This window comes from Ambystoma mexicanum, chromosome 12, assembly GCF_040938575.1.
Source record: "Ambystoma mexicanum isolate Mex_15411 chromosome 12, UKY_AmexF1_1, whole genome shotgun sequence".
Taxonomy (NCBI): Eukaryota; Metazoa; Chordata; class Amphibia; order Caudata; family Ambystomatidae; genus Ambystoma; species Ambystoma mexicanum.
The window spans coordinates 1,003,074,811-1,003,101,465 of NC_090936.1; the positions used below are offsets into that span (position 1 = coordinate 1,003,074,811).

The 26,655-nt window shown below is 46.0% G+C and overlaps 1 protein-coding gene across 1 annotated transcript; it reads right to left on the reverse strand.

Annotated features, from left to right (window-relative positions):
* On the reverse strand, positions 1-25,232 carry OPN1SW (opsin 1, short wave sensitive). The gene is made up of 5 exons (XM_069629530.1): positions 24,851-25,232; positions 10,384-10,552; positions 7,571-7,736; positions 5,673-5,912; positions 1-4,918 (listed from the first exon to the last, which is right to left on the reverse strand). The coding sequence occupies exons 1-5, from the start codon at positions 25,194-25,196 to the stop codon at positions 4,796-4,798; spliced, it is 1,044 nt and encodes a 347-aa protein (XP_069485631.1). The 5' UTR covers positions 25,197-25,232; the 3' UTR covers positions 1-4,795.
* Positions 25,233-26,655: the final 1,423 nt, after the last annotated feature.

Genomic DNA, 26,655 nt, shown 5'->3' on the forward strand with positions numbered 1-26,655 from the left:
TACATTTGAATGTATTTTATTCAATTACAAAAGAAATAAACAAATAGTGGCTAAAGGCGGGGCAGAGTTCTATGATTATTATGGGTGCGGACAGAGGCTCTGAAGGAGGCAAACTCATCTGATCAGTAGATATATACACTCTGTTCCCAAGTCCCGCAACACCTCCAAAAAATGTGTGAACTGAGAGGGAGCTTCCCCTTGAATGCTTAAGTGTCACATCAAGTGACTACAGTAGGTAACATCACCACGACACTCTTAAAATTACAAAACCTGAAACAAATCTCCCATGGCAAACTACCACTATAGCTTTATAGACATGCAGCGAGGGCCGCACCGGGCGTTATGGAATCATAACGCCCGGTACGGCCCGAGGTGCAGGTCTACAAATCTATTATGTTTAATTAAAGTAGAATAAATGAGACATGTTTAATTAAAGTAGAAACATTTGAAAAATGGTGCATAAATGTTGCAGACATTAAGTATTTATTTGGAAAAGGGTTACAGGTTGGAAAGTGCCGTTTTCAAAAGAAAATGTCTATTTGAGATTTAAGTGTGTGATGCCATAGAAATTAAGGGTGCAATTGATGAATTGCCCATATTGAACAACGCTGGGGTCTCCACTTCTGCTTATATTTGGGGTTGAGGTGGTAGACAGCAAATTATGCACAGATGATGTGCTTGGTAGTACATCTGGAAAAGTTTCTTCAGTTTCTTGGTTTGTTTTCTGGGACCGTTTAGGATATTTATTATTTTTGTTGACTGCAGGAGTGCATATGGTAGCACTTACAGTATTGGGGTTTGATGATGTGCTTGGACGTTCATCTGGTAAAGTTATTGCAGTTGGTTTTCCACTGTTTTCTGTTCCTGCAGGATATTGTCTTTTTAGGCTTGTTGTAGGTGTATCTGTGTCTGGTTTTGTAGTACAAAGAGAAGCTGCAGATTTGTAGTTTTGTTTTCCTAAATTGTGCTGAAGCCCAGACCATTCCCTTCTCTCAGAGTACTGCAGTGTCCAGTAGCTTTTAATTGAGAACTCATTTTTGTGGCCATTAACAGACATTATTTGACGTGCTTGCAAGCCTGCATTGGCTAAAGTCTGCACAGCTGTCACACCCAAGGAGTGGTTTGTGTAGATAGTACTTAACTTTGCTTAATTGCTGATTGTTTGCATCATTGAGCCCAGTGTGTTTTAGCCAACTGGTCAACAGGTATACCAAATGGGGTTCAGTTTGCCTTCAGCAATTGACATCTTCTTGGCTAGGACAAAGAAACATGGTGCATTCTGGGGGAGTTTTTGTATACATAGTTCCAACGATGTAATGCGACAGTCCTCCTCATCTGGAACTTCATACATTGCACCACGAAGGCTTTCTCAGTTTTTCTTATTGATGGATTGGTGGTTTTTGGTAGTTTCGTTAAATGTTAATGTGGCATATTTGTGGCTGGTCTGGTCTGTGCAAATACGGAAAGCATCACTTGGTAGAGCACGCTGCCCTTCTCTTCTTCATCGTGCGAAATGTAATTGTATATCATACCATACTTTATATTGAAGAGTTATTGGATGGTCTGTATTGAAAATTCTACTACTTTTTAGTGTGTGCAGATCGTTTCTGCTAATGCATGGTTTGATCTTTGCACTCACGTCTTCCTTTCTTTATCACGGCAATGCAAATATTGTTGGCACTCTGGAACAATTCCCCATGCCTCAAGTTCACATTTTGTGAACTTGGAGGGTTGTTCAGATATCTATTGAGGCCAGCACGGATTGAAATGAGGCTTTCATGTTGATATTAAGAGCCACATGAATTAAGTACCTCTGCATACAATTTCTGCAGCAAATTGTTCCACATTGGGAGTGCAAGTTCTTCAAACTGCAAGGAAAGTTTGCACTATGCTAGCCAGGTTTTAAAGATGTTGGTTGTGCATTTGGGAGCATTTTGTGTGTTGGCTTTGTATCTGTTGATCTCCAAGGCATTTAAATATGCTTCAGACAGACAATTGTGTCTTTTAGGCATTTCCTTCATGCCTTCACTATATTTTTTCAGCCACTCATCCAAAGTTTTCTTTCCATGGAGGCTAAATGATATATGTGCCATTGCTATCAAACAATACAGTGTAGCACGACAAAGTACAAGCGACAATGCTGCAGCCATTGCCATGGTTGTGCTTTTTCTTATAGGGTGGTGGAAGATGATTGGGTGGGAGGAGTATGCCATTAAGGAGAAATCAGGTGTGTGTATGCCCGCCTAGTGTTCTAATTAAGTGGGGTTTTTTTACACTACAGAAACGTTATCTTTCAAGCATTGCACATTTAAATCGAGTAGCAAAACATTTGCAAGGTATCTCTGCACACACATTAACTTAGCATGCAATAAATCAACTTACATTTTGATCTCCTTCTATTCCATTAACCATTCCCATACAACTGTGCACTGAGGATGTCAAGGCAAGGTTCCACATTAAGTTATTGTAGCGAAATATGATACAGGGTACGGTCCATATAATAAAAACATTCAGCTTTTCCTCCTCAGCTACTTGAAGCCCTTTCCTTGTGAACGGAAAACATTTCTTCCTGCTTTACTTGAGTGGACGGGGCTACGTGGCACACGTTGGTTTTCAGCGTCTAATACGGAAGGGAACATTAACTCTTCATGTTAACTCTTTCTGTTCCGGAATTACACAGACACCAATGTGATGACTTCTTAGCCTTCAATGGGCGGCAGCAGCAGCGCGGGCACAGGTAAGTACCTACAATTAACATTGGGGGCTGTAATCAATCTGCGTGCTATACCAGTTCGTATAGCCCGCAGATTGACCAATCACATCACTGAAAACACCACTCGGGTGTTGTAATACTAAAACAACATGGAAAAGAATCTGCATGCTGGATATGTAAAGATGTGATACACATGCAGCAGCGCACCTTTCAATCAAGCAGTGGCTTTTCATTGTTAGCCATTGCAGAGCAACAGTTAAGTAATTAAATAGTTTTGCATCCCTTGGCTAAGACTAGAAATGACACTTTGTACAACAGATCAAACAATTATTATTATTTTGTTTTAATTGTATGCCTTTGTGGTGCATTTTTGACCAAAATCTTTCACAACAAACAAAGAAGCACCTATTAGAGTTTCAAAACCAGCGACCATTACTGCTTTGTTTTCAAGTCAAGTATTCAAGACTCTACACTTATAAATTGTGTTGAAGGGTATATAAGAAAGGGGAGTTGATAATGTGACATGCTGGGTATGACTACAACCTGCACATGGGCAGTTTTGCTTGCTTGTAGCGCCACGCCATGGAGAGGTGCAATTAGGTTGCCTTTAGGCCTATCGGAGAGGAGGAAGACATTTTTCTTTGGAGACTGCTTGCCGAGATACAGGGTATTGCAGGGAAAAGTGCATTGAGTGTTGGGCGATATTACAAATGCCGATGACAAAAAACTGTTTGTGATATCACCTTCCCGAGTCTCAGTGTTTTCATGTTGCTTTTTTTAGAAAGGGCTCCAGTCAAATAAAAACCTGTACTTCAAGATACTGAGCATTCAGCAGCAGATAAAGTCTGCCCTTCAGCGCTTGCCAATGGTAACCAAACCTCTTTTAACCTAGAATAATTGACTTTTGGAAGCACACATGTACTTGCCTTGTTTGTGGATAGAACACACTTTGGCTTACATCATGGACCCAATCGAGTATAGCAGTTCTGGCTAGCTTGTTGGCCAATGGCCACCATAGCCCTGTGCTGCTTTTGAACACTGTTCATCTTTTTAATGCACAGGTTACAGCAGAGTACGATAAACTCATGGGAGCCATGAGTTGAAAGTGGAAGAAATCAGGGGTGATCATTTCTTTAATCACAAACCTAAATCACACCAAGACTCTTCAATGTTACTTTTCTCCTCTATTTTATAGTTTTTCTATTAATAACTATATTTTGTGGTGCTTGTTTGCTATTTTAAACTGGCTCACATGTCACTACAAATTTGATAAATCCTATGTCATGTCATTGTGTTTTTATACTGCGCACATCACCATGGATACTGCCTGGGCCCACCACTCTCCGGCTCTGTGCTCGGTTCCTTCTTCTTGTCAATTAGGCCTCTTTCTTCTCCGCTCCTCCAATTGCTTTCCCAATTATGTTACATCATCTTGAATTGGACGGAATGACGGGATAAATGTATGTATTTTACAAAATGCATATTGATTCTATAGTGCTGGGGTGTCTTGTGGTTCTGACTCTCACATTGCTAGACATTTCTTTCTCTGGGATTACTGTTCTGTAGGATTACTGCCTAGCCACTCCCTGTCCAAACACATTGTGGTCTGTTAACAGCCCTTTGGTAAGTACGAGGTTGCTGGATGACCCCTCTCCTTTGTAGATTTTTAGCTGCAGGCTGTCCGGTCCTTGTGGCCAACACTTTACAACAGTAAGATTAGGCTACCACAAGGAAATGGGAAGCAGTTATGGACAAAGTAAGTGGGTCCACGGGATTTATACCATGATGACATCAGGTTACCAGCTAAAGAGTTCATACAGCCCTGAATTCTACAGTATTAAGCATTTGTATTTTCGGTGATGTCCCCCGGTGTGCTAACCTATTAGACTTCTGGGGAAATGTGTAGCAGGATATTATTAAATAATTGGTTCATAACTGAAATTCCATTGGTTAGGAACTACTTCACAGATGTGGACTTGGTGGGTCTGTTCAGTGGCATGCATCCTCCTTGCAGACCTCGCTTCCTCATTTGTGCCCATACTGTTTGGTAGATCAGTGAAGGTGTGGTCCTGCAGCTCGGCATTAGCTGGGGCTCACTTGGCTGCTGGAAACAGATGAGACCTCTGTTTTATTGCTTGAACTGGAAATGTCTGATTCGTCTGTCATGGGGGTCCCACACACTGTCTCCATGATGCAGGCACGAAACTAGAGAGAGAGAGTGGAAGAACACATGTTAATGTATATCCATGTCTGCTCATAGGATCGGTCTTGCAAGACTTAAGGCAGGTTCAGAGAAACTGAAGTTCTGCTTTCTGGATCTGGTTAAGGAGAGCACTGATGCAGAAGATTTAGTGTTAACATGATATAAGGACTCTGAGACCACTACATGTATCATTCCACAGGTGTTGTCTTTTTGTTGGTATGTCATCTGTAGCTGCATCAGAATATAGTGGATTGTTTAGCATGATCGCTTTGGAAGAAGACAATATGAATACAAACTGTAGAAAACAGAACATGTCTCAAATGATTATTTTCTGGTAGCCTGTAACCAGGTGCTAAGAAAAGTATGTGTTTCTTGTTGTTTCTTGCAGTGAGGGGATGGGGCCCAGCATTTGCTGCTTTCGGGTCAGGGTCTAACTGGTTCGCATATGGTTGGTCTTCTACTGATGTGACAGGGTCAGCTAAATATAAATACCTTGAAATGCCCTTGTGAGAAATTGACACTGATGTTAGATCATGTGTTTCTATCCCAACTTTGTGTTCTGTCAAACATGACTTGATTTATCGTCTGTTAGCAGACCTTGACCAATAAAAGCCTCCACATCCGTGGCTTGTTCCCCTTATCCTCCTCATCCCTCTCACTAGCAGTTGGCCAATTATTTCCCTACACGTCATCTTATATAGCCAGTGTCTTATAATCACTGTCAGGCCAGGCCCTGGGCTGAGTCTGGTCCCTTACCTGTTTGTTCATGAAGGAGTAAATGATGGGATTGTACACACAGGCGCTCTTGGAGAAGAATGCGGGGATGGTGACCAGCCGCAGATCCAACCCATGGTTGCGATTGTTCACCATGTACATGGCCATGGCTGCGTACGGAACGTAGCACAGGCAGAACGACACCACCATGACAATGACCATGCGCGTGACTTCCCGCTCTGCCTTCTGGGTAGTAGCGGACTCTTGCTGCTGGGCTGCCACCTGCGGGGAATCAGATGGGGTTCAGGACTGGCACGATCCATGCAAACTTTCACCATTCATTCCTGGGATCTTCGAGCTTCCCACAAATCATGATAATTGAACCTTTGTGACAGGCATTGCATTTAGGTTCACATCAGAACTGCCCTTTTATCGAGCTACAAAATATTCATCCATTTTCTTAGTGCGCTTAACCAAATAAGTGTACACTTTGATGTATGCATGTTTATTCTCAAACACTTAGATACTTTTTTACATGTACCTCTTTGTATATTTTATTCTGTGCCTCATTATGAGTTTGGTGGCACTGGTAAAAAAGGTATTACCCAAATTGACCTTTTACAATTGACCTTTTTTTCCTAATTGACCTAATAATAGTGGTCCTAATTGACCTTTACCTTTATTTTACTTTTACATATATGTATGGGGTGGGTTTGGGGTAATAAATAATATAATGGGATTGGGTAAGGGGTTGCAGGGGGTTTTGGATTGAGTGGGGGGTCGCAGGGGTTTCCCCCCGGCCTGCATATATGTCCTAATTGACCTTCATTCCAAAATCAATTGTGAAGAGGTCAATTCTCCCACGAGCAATTGTGAAAAGGTCAATTCGTATACATCCGTAAAAAATATGCAGTATTTCAAATAACACCTAGTTTTACCATAAACCCTCAAATATGATTAAGTGGTATTTACGCCACATAATGTTTGGAAATTACTGCATGTGCTAAATACTGCATAATTAGAGGCTGGAATACCAGCTGTAAATTGGTCGTATTCATCATAATGTTACCTCCATCTGTAGAGGTGCTACCCAAAACACGCGTTCCTGCAAGTGAAGTATGCTGGTGCACGTGTGTGTATGTGTGGGTGGGCACATCGGCCTGATGCCTTGTGCACATTCAGCTGTGGAAGGGGTGTTTCCAGGCATTGTAAGGGGCATTCCGTATTCACAAAGGCTTGCCTTTGGCTCAGCCTATTTACAACAGACGCAGGGAACACACAATGCACAGAAGCATCATTACTGATTCTTCTGGGCATTTCTTTTCGGTTGGAGAGCAGCAATGTGCTAAACACATTTCTCTCATGGCTTTTATGGGAAGGGAAACGTCTTTCTTACATTTTGAAGATTCAGACATTGGGTAAAAGAAAGCCCACCTCATGCCCTAACGATTTTATTTCAGTATTTTTTTTTTATCTGCTTGTCTGGGATATGCTAACCACTCTAGCCGCAAACTCAACATGGGTTATGGACTCTGGACAACATTGCAGCTGTAACGTTATTACCACATACTGTTTTTCTATTGAAAAATACTGCATAACTCTTAATGACCCCCCACACCTCCGAGGCTTAATAGATCCTATAATTGGAGCTTAGGCCACTTGTACCAACCAATGCTGTTTGAAATACCGTTATTAGTAGCACTCTAATGTAAAGCTCTCTTTTTATGTCAGCAACATGCGACACGCGAGTAGAAGCAACAGGGGCTTTGGCTTCCTACTCTGAGCTGATCAGGTAGCGAGAGCGGTTTCTGGCTGATGCCTGGCTAGTGCTACGCCCTTCCCCCCTTTCTGACTGCATAGCTGTTTGGCCACCGCTCCCGCTTCTTTGGGGTCTAGGCCTCCCAGGTTGTCTTGCAATGCTCCGAGTGGTTAGTACTTACAGCTCGCAGGGCCCCCAGGAGCTGGGCGTAGCAGAAGCAGATGAGAGAGAGGGGTATGATGAAGCAGAAGATGAAGAGGAACCACGTGTACGTCTCACTGTTGTATTTGGTCCCCACTGTGTACCAGTCAGGGCCGCAGGAGCACTGGAGGCCTTCCGGGATGTATCTGAAACAGACATTCAAGCAACTATTGACCAAGGCAGTGCCATCATGTTCCTATCACTGTCACTTGCTCTGGTACTCGCATCATCTGACAGGCGTTCCAAACATATACCAGCTATTACCATCAAAACCTCAGGTCTCAATACCACCAGTCTTAGGTTTCACCACCAAACGTCCAAGTACTTTCAGCGTTGCCAGAAATGGCAATGCACTTCTCAGGTAGTCGCATTTTTAGCCAGCTGGCGGGAAGTGAAACATGCCTACGAGGCAGCCGTGCCCTCCATCCTTTGCATTGTGAGGGCAGACTTGCTTCTCTCTCGTCTTGGTGAGCTCGCGCTTCAAAGCATTGGGCTGGGAATATCCTTTTGAAACACGCTACTTAGCCTGGAGGCACGTGCACATAATGTAGAATGTTTGGAAGGCAGTGCTCAGTCCGTTCACTGTGCTAGGCCCACTAGCACGGACCTTATGACATCTTTCAATTGGAGACTCTGCTAAGAATCCGCCAGAACGGAAACGCAACTGATACGAACAACACAACCGCCATGTTGTATACTAATATCGGTTAATACACTACTCCTGGAGGAAGAGATGAGTTCCATGGAGCTGTTTAGCAAACAAGTGTCATCCAACAGATCTTGCATTCCTTTAATCACACACAGAGAGATTATAGGTCAGGGGTCTGCACCATTTGGCACTCCAGATGTTTTGGAGTACAACTTCCATCAGTCCAGGCCAGAAAATGTAATAGTGAGGGATTAGGGGAGTCATATACCAAAACGTCTGGGGTGGTGGAGGTTGCAGACCCCTATTATAGATTGAGAGAACACATAGGGACTATCCAGCATTGCAAGACTGGTTGGGGGGTGGGGGGGGGGGGGGCTTAAGCCACGAAAAAAGTCCTACTACCTTCCCCCCCAATGCACCTTGGAAAATGTATGCTAAACTGACATACAATCGTTCCCGCTCCCCTCCCCCACCATATGATACAGGGCAGCGTGCGCACTGCAACTAGAACGTTACTTACTTAGCGCATTCACTAGTCCATCCGACTCCAGCAAGAAAGGACCTCCCTTCTTTTTGAAGTCAGACTAGTGAATGTGTGCAGGACTGGAGCTGAAGGCAGAGCACGCAGCACTGTGTGGTGTCCGTGTCCCACACTGCTCCAGGCTGCAGCTGCTGGAGTGGCCCAGAGCGCGGTGGCACATGGACGCCTGTTTGCCGTGTGCTCCTGCTCGAAATGGCAGCACCCTCATTGTTAGGGTGGCCAACTTTACAAAATGGTTTTGCAGGACTCTACGTGGTAGCGCATCAGAAGCGCCCTGCAGCGCGCACAATTCCATACGGTATCATGCGCACCACCAAATCAACTTTTTTGGTAACATTAGTGTTATGTTATGTTACCATTAGTGGCAGATTTCATTTTAACACATACAAATGAAAACAACAAAAATAAAACTGCAGGACCATTACAGATGCAGGAAACTCGTCTATTAGAGCTTGTCCATTCTCTGTTGCGCAAAATATATGCAAATCTCCTAATCTGCATATGGATTGCACCAACAGAAGTGACTTCACACAAAGGACATTGCAAGGAGCATCCTCAGTCTTTGATACTTGCAGGCACCATGGTAGTGACTTTAGAAAAAGCTTCCATAAGTAAGCCAAGTGGCAAATAACTTTGTGGTGCAAAATACCTAAATTGTACCATTGTCATATACAGAGCAACTGTATAGTCATTAGGCTTTTAGTTAAAATAACAGCATGACCATGACCATTAACATAAGCTTTGTCTTATCTACAGCTCTGTAGGTGATTCACTTCACAGTGTGATTAAATGATTTGCCCAGGATCACACACATTGGTTAAATGGTAAAACCGGGTTGTGGGCAATTTAAGCAGCTGAACACATCTTCCAAGGTCTAGTTGATATAGATATTTATTAAGGTTTTGCTTTGCGTTTAATTAGCTTAAATAATACTTTATAGCAATGTCTTGGAAGCAAACCACATTACATAATAATCTAGCATGTAATAATAAACTAACTTTACACCATATACATCATCATAGAAATATGTTTAGCAATAAGAGGATGGCTTTAGTTGTATTCTCCCCATCCTGCATGCAAAGTCACAATAGCATCATGCAGATTAATGTGAGCCTAACAAATACCCCTTGGGTTTCAAAGCAATAGTCATTATTTCATAAAGCATCCAGCATCATGCTCCCTTCTCACTTCTGATCACCCCCATTCACATTTCTTAAGGGACAAAAGCTAATGACCGCCCCCCACAACACCCCCGAACCCCCTCCCATCAGTGCCTAAATGGCTCTAAGTGTAATGTTCTGTCGACACAGAGCAACGTGTCAGGCCCCTGGGAGAGCTGCTCTGCTGCCCAGAGCTCGAACAATGAGGCTGCCGAACTGGAGGTGTCCTGCTGCCAGGGCAATGCCCCGCTCTGGCTCTGAAAAGAGCCACTGCGGGGCAAGGTGTTCCCCCACCCACCCTCCTCCCCGCTCGGCACGCCACTGAGAACACTATATAGATGTAAGTCTCTGGCTTGCAGGTTGTACACATATATCAGGAGGCAGTGATGCAAACCACGGAGTTTTTTTTAAGTTAACGACATTCCATACTGACGATTCCTTACCGGCTCCAACCAACTAGAGGCCCAATAGAGACGCTGAACCCGATGGCCCAGGTGGCGAGCACGACCATCGTTGCATGCTTGGAGCTGAAGCGGAAGCTTCCCATGGGCTTGCAGATGACGATGTAGCGTTCAATCGCGAGGAAGGCCAAAGACCACCCTGTGACCAGACCTGAAAAACAACACAATGTTCACGGAAGTAAAAAGTGTAGGCCTGCCGTCTACAGCATCCACTGGCTTGCCTAGATCCCAGCCACCTTCCAGTAGACAACGGTTAGCAATTGTAATTCTTTTTTAAATCATTATTGAGAATGTGATGTGAGGTTTGCACTGGGAAAAAGATTGAACACTGAGCCAGGCCTTTAAGTGTTTTCTGGGCCACCTTGCAGCAGGCCTATAGGGTTTGAAGTGCAGTCTCGTAGGGCTTGAAGGGCAACCTCGAGACGGGGCTCTGCCCGGGTACACTACCACAGGCACACAATCCCAACTCACTCGATGTCTGCCACGGCAGGGATTACCATTCAAAGTCGGCCTTTTCGGCCGTCACAATTGTGTGTGGTCGCAGATCCTATCTATGTGGTGTAAAGGGGGTTTAATTAAAAAACAAAAAAAACAAAAAAAGTTGGCATTTTCAGCCGTCGCAATTGTGTGTGGTCACAGTGATCACATAGATCCCCTGGAGGCACTGAGCCAGAGACCCACATGGACATATTAACACCTCACTGTCACTGCAGTGCAGTGCCAGAAGCAGGGGTGGGCTGGCCTATAGAGAACTCGGGAGATTTCCTGTCTGCACCCTGGGCCGCTTCTGTGTGGGAACCTATTTTATTTCCAAATGTTCTCATAGGAAAAGGGTTGGGCTTGCTGAAAGTCTATAATATGGGGCCGCTTTGAGAATTATTTCCAGGCCTCTTGTGGTTCTCAGTCCACCCCAGACCATAAGTGTTGTTAAAATGTACCTGCACTCCTTTGTCCTAAGAAGACCTTTTACATTGATTTTTTATGAGGAAGAACTTGGAGTGTAGATTTTTCAGTCAATGGATGCTGTGCTGGAATATAGTGAGTGTGGAACCACCCGCTTATGTTGTGGGGGTGGAGGGAGCGGTGTCCTACAGACTTCCCACTGATATCTGCAGCTTGGCAGGCCCGTTATTCTACAGAGCTATCTTACTGGGAAAGGGATTTCTCACCTCAGGGTACAAGCATAGCTCTGCAGCAGGCACTTTAATGCCATGAGCTATTTTACAAGGATGGGAACCTGCTTTGACCTATTTTTATTTGATTTCATTAATTTATTTATTTGAATAATTATATATCGGTAGGTATTTTGACTACTTATTAATTCTACTATATTTTATATAGTTCTGTATTTTTTCCTTTGCTATGCTGCTACAATTTTTGCATTTTAATGTTCTTTTCTCCCCTTGAGGTTTCCTTTTAGTCTGTATTCTAGATGTGTCACTGGGCCTCATTACACGGTAGGCGGTAAGGGTTTACCGGTACCGGTACTTTACCGGTACCGGTAAACCCTTACCGCCTTACTACGTGGTCCCTTTGCGGGTTGGGGAATTTAATGCCTGCTTTTTGCAGGTGTTAAAAACCAACCCGCAAAGGGACCAGGGAGCTAATTACGGTACCGCAATTTGCGCTGCCGTAATTAGCACCTTCCCCATTCCCATTATGCCCCATGGGGCAAAAATGGGAATGGGGAAGGGCAATGGGGGAAGGGGGAATTACCGCCCCACCAACCTTGGAATAGGGCAGTAATTCCCCTTTCCACCAAGGCGGTGCCGGTATTTTACCGGCATGGTTCAAGGTGCTAATAGCACCTTGGTCCACCGCCATATTTTTATGTCCAAACTTTTTATTTTTTAAATGATATTGCTTGCCCTTGTACAGTGCCCAATCACCTCCCTGGGTTAAGGCTTTGCGTTTTACACATTTTTAAATAAAAGATCACATTTTCTCGGTTTAGCCCATATCTGATTTGTAGATTTCAGTCAGGCACTTTCATAAGTGAGTGCCATGTGTTCCCTTGGTTCCTTAATAATTACCAGGGTTCTAGTTTAACCCCAGGGTGCAAACATTATTGAGAGTTACTTTCCACCAGCTGTTTAATGTTGCTGCTTACTATTATTAGGGTGTTTATTGAGTGCGGACCAGGGTCCGGGAAGAAAACGAGCGCTGTACAAGTCATAGGGGGAAGTACACGGCGAGAGGAGCTTTCTATATTTTCTCCGATTGTAGTGCCATTTTCGGGGTAAAGCCACTTAAAGTTTCTCTTTTTATATATCATGCAGAGAGAGGGGCACACCATGGACACCTCAAATACAATGTATTTCAATTGCTATTTATCTTGTATGGGAAGGCTTGTTAGGAAGGCTTGTATGGGAAGGCTTGTTGGGAAGGCTTGTATGGGAAGGCGTGTTGGGAAGGCTTTTTGGGACGGCTTGTGGGGAAGGCTTGTATGGGAAGGCTTGTATGGGAAGGCTTGTATGGGAAGGCGTGTTGGGAAGGCTTTTTGGGACGGCTTGTGGGGAAGGCTTGTATGGGAAGGCTTGTATGGGAAGGCTTGTATGGGAAGGCGTGTTGGGAAGGCTTTTTGGGACGGCTTGTTGGGAAGGCTTGCTTTGAAGGCTTGTATGGGAAGGCTTGCTGGGAAGGCTTGTTGGGAAGGCTTGTATGGGAAAGCTTCTATGGGAAGGCTTGTTGGGACAGTTTGTATGGGACGGCTTGTTGGGACGGTTTGTATGGGACGGCTTGTATGGGAAGGCGTGTATGGGAAGGCTTACTGGGACAGCTTGTATGGGACGGCTTGTATGGGGCGGCTTGTATGGGACGGCTTGTTGGGAAGGCTTGTATGGGAAGGCTTGTTGGGATGGCTTGTTGGGAAGGCTTGTATGGGAAGGCTTGCTTGGAAGGCTTGTATGGGAAGGCTTGTTTGGAAGGCTTGTATGGGAAGGCGTGTTGGGAAGGCTTTTTGGGACGGCTTGTTGGGAAGGCTTGCTTTGAAGGCTTGTATGGGAAGGCTTGCTGGGAAGGCTTGTTGGGAAGGCTTGTATGGGAAAGCTTCTATGGGAAGGCTTGTTGGGACAGTTTGTATGGGACGGCTTGTTGGGACGGTTTGTATGGGACGGCTTGTATGGGAAGGCGTGTATGGGAAGGCTTACTGGGACAGCTTGTATGGGACGGCTTGTATGGGACGGCTTGTATGGGACGGCTTGTTGGGAAGGCTTGTATGGGAAGGCTTGTATGGGAAGGCTTGTTGGGATGGCTTGTTGGGAAGGCTTGTATGGGAAGGCTTGCTTGGAAGGCTTGTATGGGAAGGCTTGTTGGGAAGGCTTGTATGGGAAGGCTTGATGGGAAGGCTTTTTGGGACGGCTTGTTGGGAAGGCTTTTTGGGACGGCTTGTTGGGAAGGCTTGCTGGGAAGGCTTGTATGGGAAGGCTTGTATGGGAAGGGTTGTTGGGAAGGCTTGTTGGGAAGGCTTGTATGGGAAGGCTTGTATGGGAAGGCTTGTATGGGAAGGCTTGTGGGGAAGGCTTGTTGGGAAGGCTTGTATGGGAAGGCTTGTATGGAAGGCTTGTATGGGAAGGCTTGTTTGGAAGGCTTGTATGGGAAGGCTTGTATGGGAAGGCTTGTTGGGAAGGCTTGTATGGGAAGGCTTGTATGGGAAGGCTTGCGGGGAAGGCGTGTATGGGAAGGCTTGCTGGGAAGGCTTGTTGGGAAGGCTTGTTGGGAAGGCTTGTATGGGACGGCTTGTATGGTAAGGCTTGTTGGGAAGGCTTGTATGGGAAGGCTTGTTGGGAAGGCTTGCTTGGAAGGCTTGTATGGGAAGGCTTGCTTGGAAGGCTTGTATGGGAAGGCTTGTATGGGAAGGCTTGTATGGGAAGGGTTGTTGGGAAGGTTTGCTTGGAAGGCTTGTATGGGAAGGCTTCTTGGGAAGGCTTGTATGGGAAGGCTTGTTGGGAAGGCTTGTAGGGAAGGCTTGTAGGGAAGGCTTGTATGAGAAGGCTTGTATGGGAAGGCTTGTTGGGAAGGCTTGTTGGGAAGGCTTGCGGGGAAGGCTTGCTGGGAAGGCTTGCTGGGAAGGCTTGTATGGGAAGGCTTGTATGGGAAGGCTTGTTGGGAAGGTTTGTCGGGAAGGCTTGTATGGAAAGGCGTGTATGGGAAGGCTTGCTGGGAAGGCTTGTTGGGAAGGCCTGTTGAACCACATCTTTTGTGAATGTGAGAAGCATACATTGTTGGATGAGGGTAGCAGCAAGAGCGGCTGATCAAGTCATTTTCCAACCCTTCATTCGCCTTTAGCACTGCATACGGCAATTGGCCTCTGCCGTTATCCTTTCGTTGACAATACTATTACCCTTCACTCATGGTACTACCCTAGCAGCTCTCTCATGACTTTTAAAATCCCATGACATGTGTTGCTTTTTCCAGAGCTGCTACACAGTATAACAGTAAAACATATCATAGATTGTTGTGGGAAACATCAAAGGAAGTGTCGGATCACTGGCCTGCTGGGGAAGGCTGCCAGGCAGGAGAATCATAGCTACTTAGTGGAGGAATCAAGAGACGGCGGAGGACTGTAGAGAAGTTTACATGCTGAAGTCCTTAAATGGTTTAGGAAATAAGGGATTAACCCTTCTGAATGGACTTCCTTTTTGTTGAATCTAGGTGGGTCGGACCCCAGCCATCGAATGTTTGGCCGAATGACAGCTCAGCACAGCGAATCACAGGCATCTTTGTTTTGACAGCCTTGCCCGGGTGTGGGGGATAGGCTGTGGCAGTAATGCCACGCAGAGGAAGAGGAAGAAGGCAAAGAGGAAGGATGCTGTGAGGGCAGGAGAGGGGGGCTGGGGTGCTACGAACTCGGGTGCAGGTGGAACAAGGGCATGGGGACAGTGCCCCCATTGAGAGAGAGGGACAGGCGAGGGAAGGGGATGTGTGGGGTTTAAGGTCAGAGAAGAACAGGGGAAAGGGAGTGAAGTCCCCATTAATATGGAGAGGGGGAGAATAACCACATTAGTACATTAAATTCACAGGAAGTCCGTGGGCAGGATTTGGGTGAGCTTTTGGTGGGTGCTGCCTCAAACGAAGCACACAGATCTGGATTTTAGCCCTTTAACCTCTGGATGGGACTGCCCCAACAGGATGGGCATTGAGGCATCGTAGAACAGGATGGTTTAATAAAAAGTGTAGAGGTAAGAAATTAGCTTTCATTAGCAGCGGTTAGAAATAAGGAGAATGAGCAAAGCAGAGTAAGGAGGGCAAGGATGGGGTGTAAAACCAAAGACAAAGCACAGGATAGGTTATGGGGAGACTAAGCTGTAAATGTGTTGGTTGGCCGAAGCCAGCCCAGTCAGGAGAAGGTGACGTCACTGGGTATTACCATCACCCTAGAGGATTAGGTAGCCCACTTTAGCCCACTGTATAAAGGAGGTGCGGAAACGGGCGACCAAGTGCCTAGCTGGTACACTACCAGTCGTCTTCTGGACTTGGCTAATTCTGCTACTGCCACAGTTCTGGCAGATGCTATTTTGGCTCAAAATGATAACAGAGTTCCTGGATCAGAGTAGTCACCTGCAGATCTGTTTAAAGATAATGTACAGCTCTGTGACCCCATAATGGCCGCTGTGATGAAGATCATTTTGGAAATTGACCAGCTTCTAAAATCCTGGGTTAAAGGAAAGCATAGCCATCTCGCTGGCATATCACTTTCATTGATTCAATAATGATTATGCAGCAGTGAGGACTGGTGCGCTGATCATACTATCTTGCTCAATTTGTATTATGGGGCAAGTGTGAACCTCAGCATTTCGGAATGTTGCTTGACTCTCCAGCTTTTGGTGGAAAGGTATAATAGGACTGGAGGGAGTGTGGTTGGTCTGGCGTTGATGGACCTGAGCACCACATTTGACTTAGTAGACAAGGCCAGGCTCTGGAATGTGTTCAGGAACATGAACATGCAGGAGCCCTTGCTACATATTTTAATCCAGTTACATCCGTATCTGAAGAGTTCCGTCAGATTTGGCCATGGTGGAGAAAAGTCAAGGGGCCTCATTACGATTTTGGCGGCAGCCATGCCATTATTGGCGGCATGGCTGCCGCCAAAATCAGGTCCGGGTTCCCAGAATGGGGAATTACCAGGCCATTCTGAGTTCGGAGGGCCCGGTAATTCCTCCCTCAAGGAACTCGGGCCCGGACCTTCCCCATTCCCATTTGAGCCCCCATAGGGCTGAATGGGAATGGGGGAGGGAGCAAACAAAGGGGCGATTACAAGCGGCCCATTGTTTGCTCCCTCTTCCCCTCGCGGGACCCGGTAAGCACGCCTGGTTTGACCAGGTGTTACTTACCGGCTCCCGCGAGGGGAGCTTGTAAAGAGGCGGAACGGGTTTAATGGGTCCGCCTCCTTTAGCGGGTCCCGTTAACCCGTTCCGCCTCAATTGTAATGAGGCCCAAGTAGTTTGAAATCCACTAGATGTGAGACTGGTCTGTGTTGCCCCCTATTATATTCATGTCAGATTTCTTACCATAAGACCTGCTTGGTACACTGGTGATTGCTGCTACCCCTCAATCTGACGCGGATGACGCTGTTTTGCTAGATTGTACTCCTATTGAGTTTCATAGACTGGACTGGATTTGCACTATTTACAAAGAGCAGAATTTCAAAACTAATACAGAGAAGTCTGCAATGATATCGGTGGGCCCGAGTAAAAGTTCAAAAATAGATACTTGGTTAGGCAGTGAACAGCTTCAGGAAGTTGCAACTTATCTGGGACTAAAACTTTCATAGTTGGATACATAGAGCTGTCGGGATACAGCACTGGCAAGGGCAGAACAATCGAACGGTGCAATCCTGAGTCTCTATTTGATATCATAAGAAAACAAATCCAAAATGTGCCATTGAGGCATATAAAGCATAAACCCTACTCCTTATAACTTATGCAAGTGGCGATTGGGAGGACGAGGTGGCATTAGAGATTGCCAACAGGGAGACCTTGGTTGGTCCCATCATCAACAGCAAATAAGGTCACGTATATGGGGTTGGGGTGGACCACATCTGAAAGGCTATTCAATTGCCTTTCTTTCGCTGTGGGTTGCGATATGGTCGAATCCAGCCATGACACGGACACAATACATTATTGATGAGAGGTTGGGGGAAACACATGTCACATCAGCGATGCAAGAAGGGAGCTACACTGGTTAAGGATTGAAGACCGTGTTATGTTTAAATCCATGTCACTTACCCATAAGTGTCTGTACGGAAAAGCTCTGGCTTATCTTAAGTCCAAAATTGTTGGCTACATTCCAACCTGTACATTAAGATCTGAGGCTCAAGGGCTTATTGTAGTCAACCCACACAAGAAAGCTAACGGCCTAGGCAGAGCCTTCCCAAACTGGTCTGCTTCCAATTGGAATAAACTGCCACTGAATTTGAGACTAGAACCCAATCACCTCAAATTCAGAAAGACTTTAAAAACCCTCTTATTCAAATGAAGAAAGTAAACTAGCGTAGTAACTCTCCTTCTATGTCTTGGCCTGCCAAGTGTGCCGTCTTCCATGTAAGTCAGTCCCTGTCTTGAGTATCCGTCTTCATGTGGCGCCCCGAGGCCCGTGGGCTTTCGGCGCCTGATAAACAAATAAATAATAAAAATAATAATACATATGACACTCCAATCCATGGCTTACTGCTATACACAATTCTTTGGACAAACTAGGATGTGCCTATTTTGCTAGGGTAGGTAAAGCGTTGATAAGGCAGATAGATTGGCCCTTAACATGACAAAAAAGGAAGTGAATTGGATGATTTAGGAGCCTCTATGAGATGTGTACGCAGTGAAGAAATACATGCCATCTAAACAGCAGCTTTGCTTTGAACCTGACCTACAACAAATGATTAAAAAAAAAGCAATTAGACAATTCATTACAAAAGTGAGGTTCAATATGCTCTTAGTACTTCGGAAGCTTTTAGCAGAAAACCATAGGAAATGTGGCTGAGATGTAAATTCATTTCAATCTCCTCAGCACCTCATGTTGCTTTGCCCTAAGCGTGCACTATTTAGAAAGATGACTATTGGTGCGTATTAAAGAATTCTGCGTTTGCCCATTGCAGAGCCGTATCCTATTATATACGCTCTCTGCACAGAACTTCGACTGGGGACATTTTCTCGATTTTGATTTATGTCCAAATGAGATCAGTAGGCTCCTGTTATATAACATTTTAAAATGAAATGCTCGAGGACATTTCAGGAGTTATAGTTATTTTGCATTGTGTGTGTTTAACGTTAATGGGCGATTAACAGTAGATGTGATGTTTTGTGTTCTGTAGATTGGTGATTTTAAAACAGTACTGATGGTTATGAAATGTGTTTCAAGGTGGTTTGGTGGTTCTTCCAAATACACATATAATTACATTAATAGTGCTAAGACTAAGAAGGGAACACTGGCGTGTTGGAAGTGTGTTTTCGGTGTGTAGTGTAACAGAAGCAGTTTCAGATATGTGGATTGTTAAATGTGAGCCCAACTACATGTACCTCAGAGGTTGTAGGACCCTCAACCCTCACTTTCTCTACAGCATGGTTGACACACAGAGAATTCTATATGTTGAATGAAATCTTTAACTGCCTAGCGGGCACATTTGCACAATAAGGCAATTCTCCATTAGGGCTGTTCCTGCCATCGCATGACATTGCGAATAGGTGAGCCATTGGTTTCTTTATTTATTGTTTATTTACATAGCGCTTATACACAGGCGAAGTGCTTCAAAGTGCTTCAAAGTGCTTGAAGGCAGGAAGGAAACAAGTGATACAGTGATCATTTTTAGGCCTTGAAGATTCTGAATGATATAAACAGAAAAACAAGCATACAAGGTCTGACGACATTTCTCCTAGTGCAAGTGCATGAAGTGGAACAGTTGAGACCAAGCTCAGGAGGGGGGCGAGGGGCAGGAGACAGAGAAAACAACTGTGGAGTGGACAGACAAACTGGTCCTAGTACATTTAGGTCATGCACACATGCAGACGGAGGTGTATAGTCGGAGGGAGGGTGTGGGGGAACAAAGAGGCCGACCAGCAGGGCCCTGGGTTTAGGGCAGAAGAGAAGGCATGGCTGATTCCATGTCTTCCATCCATCACTTTTTTGGTTCTGGTTTGTATCCCTATGTGGGAGAGGGCATGCAGAGACATGGACTCCTTGCTCTCTTGTCCTCTTGCACAAATGGTTTCTACTATGTCCGCCCAGACTACTGTTATGAAATTGTTCTACAATGTGCTTGCCCGGGCTAACTGCATGCAATGTTTCTACAAATGTCTGATTTATGCATCATGTAACTAGGTTCTCATTACCTGTAACAGCGCCTCGATGCCTCTGGGCTGTTTGCACGCTTTATGCATTTAAATAAATATATAGGAAATCAATCAGCACCTCAATGTTGAAGCGCAACACTGCCAAAGAAGGCCTGGGGTTGCTTGTGTTCCCATGCAGAGGAGGTGTGGTGCAGCAAATGGGTTGGACGTCTCCCATTGGCAGAACTTTAAGTGGGCCAGGGCTATCCGGGGCTGCATCAATCTCCAAAAGCTCCCCTTGATCCAGGGCTCCATCACTGCCCCATGTGTAGCACCTGAATGCAGGATGTCGGGATGTGAAAGAAACTTGGGCAGGGAAGGTGTATGCCTGTTAAAGCAGGACGCCAGCACCTAATTCCCAAACAATAACTCTTCAAATGTGTATATATGACTCGCAGTTTGCTATCCCTTTACTGGTGGGGTGTTCTCGTAATGCACAATGGCCCTTTTGCTTATTTCAATAATGTGCACAGAAGGGTTGCATGCTTGAATTACTGTCACAAATATGTCGTATATAGAAATGTCTGTTCGTTCTTACGTTTCCAAAATGCTCTTTGATTTTATGCAAAGCACACAGCTCTTTGTCCCTCTCCTCTTTCACAGGGATGCTCTTCTGTGTGATTTCAGGGCCAGCTGAGGATGTCAGGTACATGTTAACACACTGAGGCCTGTCCCACATATAAAGGGGTACAACCTTTAGTCTCAGAAGAGTGGCGTCTTCCTAGGGAATATGTGCACATTATCAGCCCTTCCTTGCAGGGGGTTAGTAGCTACAGATCATCAAAAGACAGCAGGGGAGCTGAAACCCCACACGAGCCCTTAAGAGCTATTAAACACACTGTGCCTGGGCCATTTACTTACAGAAAAACTGTGATTTAGTCACCTATTGGTTTGTTTATACCTGACTCAGAAAAGGATTACATTAAAGACAGTTTATTTGGAAACGGAACCAGAGGGACTTTTATTTTGAGTGTGCAGGCTGGATGCAAGCCAGTTCACACGTCCCTACTGTCACCCCTCTTTTAAGCCATGCCCACTGCCCAGCGCGATTATGCCACGACCCCTTTTCAGAACCCCCCTCCCACCTCGATTTCCTATCCCTCTTAAAGCACTGCTCATTGGTGAGAGGAGAAAACGCTGATTGGCATTGGAACCTCTTCTGTACTTATGCAGAGAGGCTAAGAAATGATGTGTATAGGCGCGTTATAAATGCCATATCATATCATATCATACCATGACTGCCCAGAGCAACGCCCGTTATTCTAATTGGTACCGTGGGCGCTGTCACCTGCCAATCTGATTCATTGGCATCCAGTCGTTGTTTGCAGATATGTTATGCCCACATTCCAACTGGTAAGGTCGGCCACCCATGTACCACCTCATGCTGCTTTTCCGCCACACTCCCCCAGCCTCCTCACCTGCGGAACCAGCGCCCTCCAGCCTCCAGCCTCCAGCCATATCCAGCTCTCTTGGTCTCCTTGTCCTTCTTCGAGAGGAAAGCAGTGAAACGGAAAAGGTGCCCGAGCTCCCTTTCCCCGCGTCCTTCAGTGGCCATGTTGTTTTGGGGCCGAATTCCATTTTTATAAATGTACCCTCGCGCGAGTGTCCTTTCACCTGGGCTTTTACCTCGAGGTGATAGACGGCTACCAGCTGATATGGCCCGCAGCTGCAGGGGCACAACCAAACCTCCATTTCATGCGGTGGGGAGGGGGCGAACCCTTCTAATGTCGGGAGAGTTGCTAACTGCAGAGATGGTGATGGGGGAAGAGTTATGTGGGGGCATCTAACTTCTTTATGCGTTCTAATGAGACTATTCTAGTGCTGCTTCAATGTTATAAGCAGTTAACCCTCTCCATTAAGTCTGACAGCACCCACTCAAGGGCTGCTGTGAGAGCGAGAGGTTTCCTGTCCCCTCTCTACCCTTCCAGTCACTCCCCAGGCATGCAAGTACTACCCCCACATCAGCATTTCAATTGCCTAACCCTGTATGCACATGAATGCAGGTCAGCCAGGCCGGGTCAACGCACGCAGCCCGACATTTTGGGGAGGGCAGAAGCCGCGCCAGCTCAATGGCGTTGAGCCACTGGGTTAATCACCATGAGAGAGATGTTTGCGCGTGTATTCTGTTTTAGGTCTCTTGAATGGCCACAGATTCCTGCTTTACTTTCTTGCAATGTACCGCTGAGACAGTATCAATGTATTCTCTATTCCTGCTTTTTCGCTATGCACACAATGCAGTGGGAGGCCACTTTGATAGCCCAGAAATGATGCCTGTGTATTGTACACCATAGCCTTGAAATCTAATGTTTGGGCGTTGGGTTTCTTCTGCGGTTCCGATGGATCGTTTAGTTGGTGACTTGATGGAATATGGAGTCGGCCTTATCTGTTGTAGCATGTTGTGCAGACACACTGCAGGGGCTAAGAGGTTTTAGTTTTTCTATTGGTTGCACTATATACTGTGTGGGTGCAGAGGGAGACGCTTCATAGACCAGACCAGATTACAGAAACTTTTCCCCCGTGCAAGTGCATTTGGATTTTTTCATGGCATAAGCACTGGGGCAACAATGCCCCAGTGAATGTATGTCATACTTGCCAACATTCTGTGGCCAGAAAGATGTAGGATTTTTCAAGTTTCAAAAATAACACTTCACATAACAATTACATCACAGGAAAATACAAAACATACATTGTTGGCACCACTGGAGCATTCTAAAATCCAACAAACATGGAAAGATGTTCAAATGTTTAAAATGTATAATTCTGAATGGTAAGTTAACTCCGAATTCAATTACCTAACTTCACCGAAGGTAATCACACAGAGCTGGTAGGCAACGGTTGCCAATGCTCTGTAGCAGCAGCCCGGACAGTACATATCTATTCCTGCAGTGCAGGTTGAAGACTGAACAACATGGAGACCGATACCCTCTTCAGTCCGATATGCAGATGCTGTGTGATGGTGGTACGCTCTGCCACTTGCCTTCACTGGTGGTTCACCTAAGGTCTGTCCCGGCAAGAGTGCAGTGCAGTCATGTAGCTCTCAGGTCACTGGATTGGTCTGAGCCCATCACTCAAAGTAATCACCCACCCACCACCCAGACAAACTAATGTGTTGCATGCTTTTTCCCAGGCCGGTCTCAAGCAGCCTGTCTTAGAGTCACATAAATAACCTGCCCCTGTAAAAAGCAGTAGGATCTGTCACCCAAATCTGTAGGCAGTAGGACTGCTTAAAAAGCAGTAGCCTACTGCCTAAATCAGTAGGGTTGTAATACATGTATGGTATGCTTGCAATGCATTTTGCATGAGGGTAACGTTTGCTCTAGCCTTAACAGGGAAGATTAAAAACACTAGGACAAACTTTGCACTGCTGCAAGAATTTACTAAAATTAGTCTTTTTTGCATTAAGGCCATTTTTACAGTTGTGCTATTACCATGCAAAATTGCACCTGCATCGGTACTAAGTTTCTGTCATATGGCCCCAGCAGTACAGTTTCTTTCTGTTGTACAGTATGTGGATGACAAAGGTGTTGGACCATGAGATCCTTCTGTCTCTTTTACCATATGGCGGGACACTCCTGACGGAAATGTAGTCCCCCCCCAGTTCCTGTTGCACCATGTTGTGGAGACAATATTGATGGAACACGAATACCACATGTCTCTGTGTTACACAATGCAATGGGAGACAGAATTGATGAACCATACATCTCCCCTGTCCCTTCGTGCAGTAGGGACACACTGTGCACCACCACAAGTCATTTCTGTCTGATACATCATGGATTGGGGACAGATCTGATGGACAACACACATCACTCATGTCTATGTCATTCTACAAGCGAAGTGTGTATTTGATGGGCCAGAACAAATACTACCTCTGCTACACCATGGGATGGTGACAGATTCCATTGACCATGATCCATTTCTTCATACTTTACACCAGAGGGTTGGGAACAACTCTTTGGACAGCAGGTCTCTCTCGCGACATAATTGCATGAGTGTCACAGAACCCGTGTTTGTATCACGTGGCACTTTCAGTGGCGCCCTCTTCTCATGTTCTGAGTAAGTGGTGGGTGTCATGGTAAGCATGTGCCTCAGCTATAGCGATGGGCTATATGTACCTCTCCCTTCCGGCCTCATACATCAGCTTCAGCCAGCGTAGAAAAGTTACTGCGAGACTGATGGGGGAGGGAGGCCCAAAAACAAGATGGCATCGTAGGTCTGATGAAAATGCTGCACAGGCTCTCAGTTAGGTCCAGGGTGGATTTCAGGATAGGCTGCCTGATACATTGTATGGTCAAGCCCCGACCTATCTGCCGGACAAGGTTACACAATGCTGTCTACTGCACAACCTGCACTCAGACAGAGCAAGATTTTGCAATGACCCCAGAGCAGGATAACAGGGCTCTGGTGTTCAAGGACCATTGTTGTGTAATACGAGGCTGCACTTAGGCTCGAGAGACATTGGGCCTCATTACGACCCTGCAGGTAGCCATGCCGCTTTTTGCGGCATGGCTACCCCCATTCCGTGTACCGGGTCCGAGTTCCCTGAATGGGCAAATACCAGGCCATTCCGACCTTGGAGAGCCCGGTATTTCCCCATTCAAGGAACCCGGACCCAGTACATCCCCATTCCCATTTCAGCCCCCATAGGGCTCAATGGGAATGGGGAGGATGCTAACAACGGGCCCGTTATTAGCATCCAGGTCTGCTTGCGGGACCCGCTAAGGATGCCTGGTTTTACCAGGCGTCCCTAGCGGGTCCCGCAAGCTGACCTCGTTATTAGGCGGTAGGGGGTTAGCGGAGCCGCCAGCTCTACCGGCCCCATCAACCCCCTACCGCCAGGGTCGTAATGAGGCCCCTTGTCAAGCCTGCAGGAAATGGCTCAAGACTTCCCTTTTTCCCAATTTCTTTTTTTAATTTCTTTTTTCACCTGAGTTCAACACCTTACTTTGCACTGGCAGGTTGGGGATAATCTAGGGGTGTAGCATTTAGTGACCGTCGACCGGCGCCTTTGCTGGCTCACCCTGCAGCTAGTGAGTCTAGGAAACGCGATCACTCACTCAGTCACCCACTTCACACAGAATACTTATGGCCCAGTGGAAGATGAAATGGGCCTGTGTGCAGATCTTCACCTGAAACGGATCCCAGGAAGGCTTCCAGCTCACAGATGGTCTTTCCGAAGATGAAGTAGCCCTGCGAGCTGGAGACGAAGACGGTGAAGACCGAGAAGATGCAGAAGGTGAAGCCGGCCAGGGAGACGTTGACCAGGATGTAGTTGAGTGGCTGCCGCAGCTTCTTGTACTTCACAGTGACGATGAGCACGATGGCGTTGAGGGGTGTGCCGACGAAGAAGACAAAGCCCATGAAGGCGGTCTGGAAGTAGAAGGTCCATGCCGGGGCAATGTGGTACTGCGGCCCATCCCAAGGACCTACTTTAGAAATGTTCTTATACAGGTAGAACTCTTCTTCTTCCAACATCCTTCCTCCTTGCCCTATAACATCACGAGGGGTGCTTCCCAGCCTTTCTTTATAGTGACCCTAAAAGGAAAGCTCATTATATGCTCACGGCAGGATGAAGCCTTAATCCTGCTCCACGCATGGACAAAGTTTGGGATTAGGAGTTGCTAAAACCTGTGCCGTCTGTCTCTTAAATGCCTTTAAGAATGTAATCGTTGTTTGTGCGTAAGCTTAAAGCTTACTATAGGGCAGTGCTCCCGATTACACCAGGGAATTAATAAGAACGCAGCACATCGCCTTACACACGGTGCTGTTGATCTCGGCGGCAGGACACAGCATAATTAGCTTCCATATCCAACACAGAAGAGTATTTGCTGATCTCACAGTGAAGGGCTTTATATGTATTCAAATGTCACGATGTAATGACTCGGACATGAAGATGGAGAGTGTACACTTAACTCGTTGACCTATTTCACTAGTGTTATGCCATTGCAATTTCGACTTGGTTTGGTGACGTATACTCCGTTGGATCCCAGGTGCCCAGTAAGGCCTCTTCCGCTCTCTGAAATCACACTTTAGTCGAAGATATTGTTTACTGCCTAGCAAAACGTCTTTGATACAATAGCACAACATCTTTAAAAAGAAACTGACAAAGGCCCCCATTACGACCCTGGCGGAGAACCATGGTGCAATTTGCACCATGGTCCATGGCGCTAAGCTGCCAACTCCGCCATGGTGGTTGGCGGACTTACCGCCCCATTCCGACCTTGGCGGGGCGGTAAGTCCCCAATCCCCATTTACCCTTCCCCATTCCCATTTTTGCCCCATAGGGTATAATGGGAGTGGGGAAGGCGTTAATTACGCCACCGTAAATTACGGTGGCGTAATTAACAACAAGTCCCGTAGCGCCATGGATTTTTCCGCCTGCAAAAAGCAGGCGTAAAAATCACCATGGCGCTACGGGAACTCATACTCAGGCGGAAAGGGGCGCCATGGTTTACGCCGGCGTAAACCCCTTTCCGCCAGGGTCGTAATGAGGGCCAAAGTGTTATCGAAGTGACATTAAGGCAGGAATCAGGTGTGCAGCTTCCAGGGGAGAGGGGGGGAGAGGAGGTGGGGAGTTACTGGGGTGCTCTACTCCTCTAATGTTTACCCAGTTGTCGGATGTTTAGAGTCCAGTTGGGCCTGAGTATGTGCGTCAGGACCACAGCTATTATGATCGTGCTTCCTGTTTGGCTATCGATTACAGTTTCATTGCTGGGAGCAGTGATTTCCAGCACTACTGCCAGTTACGGCGGGCCCACAAGGCAGCAAATAATGGTAAATGGGTTATGGGGTCAAGTTTATCTTCAGTGACCCTATCATAAGCTACATTCAAATTCTTCAGGAAAAGTGCTAATGTCGTGTTTGTTGAGCGTGACGGGACGTATACATTTCAAAGCCAAATCAACACCCAGCTCGCAGTAGCTGATTGGCTAAT

What these genes read in the sequence shown, in the direction of transcription:
- OPN1SW (XM_069629530.1), bottom strand. Translation starts at nt 25,196, where the DNA reads ATGTTGGAAGAAGAAGAGTTCTACCTGTATAAGAACATTTCTAAAGTA. An exon ending in CTTCCTGGGATCCGTTTCAG is followed by an intron (nt 10,553 to 24,850) that starts GTGAAGATCTGC and finishes GTTGTTTTTCAG; the next exon opens with GTCTGGTCACAGGGTGGTCT. An exon ending in TCCTGGGGGCCCTGCGAGCT is followed by an intron (nt 5,913 to 7,570) that starts GTAAGTACTAAC and finishes GATTCCCCGCAG; the next exon opens with GTGGCAGCCCAGCAGCAAGA.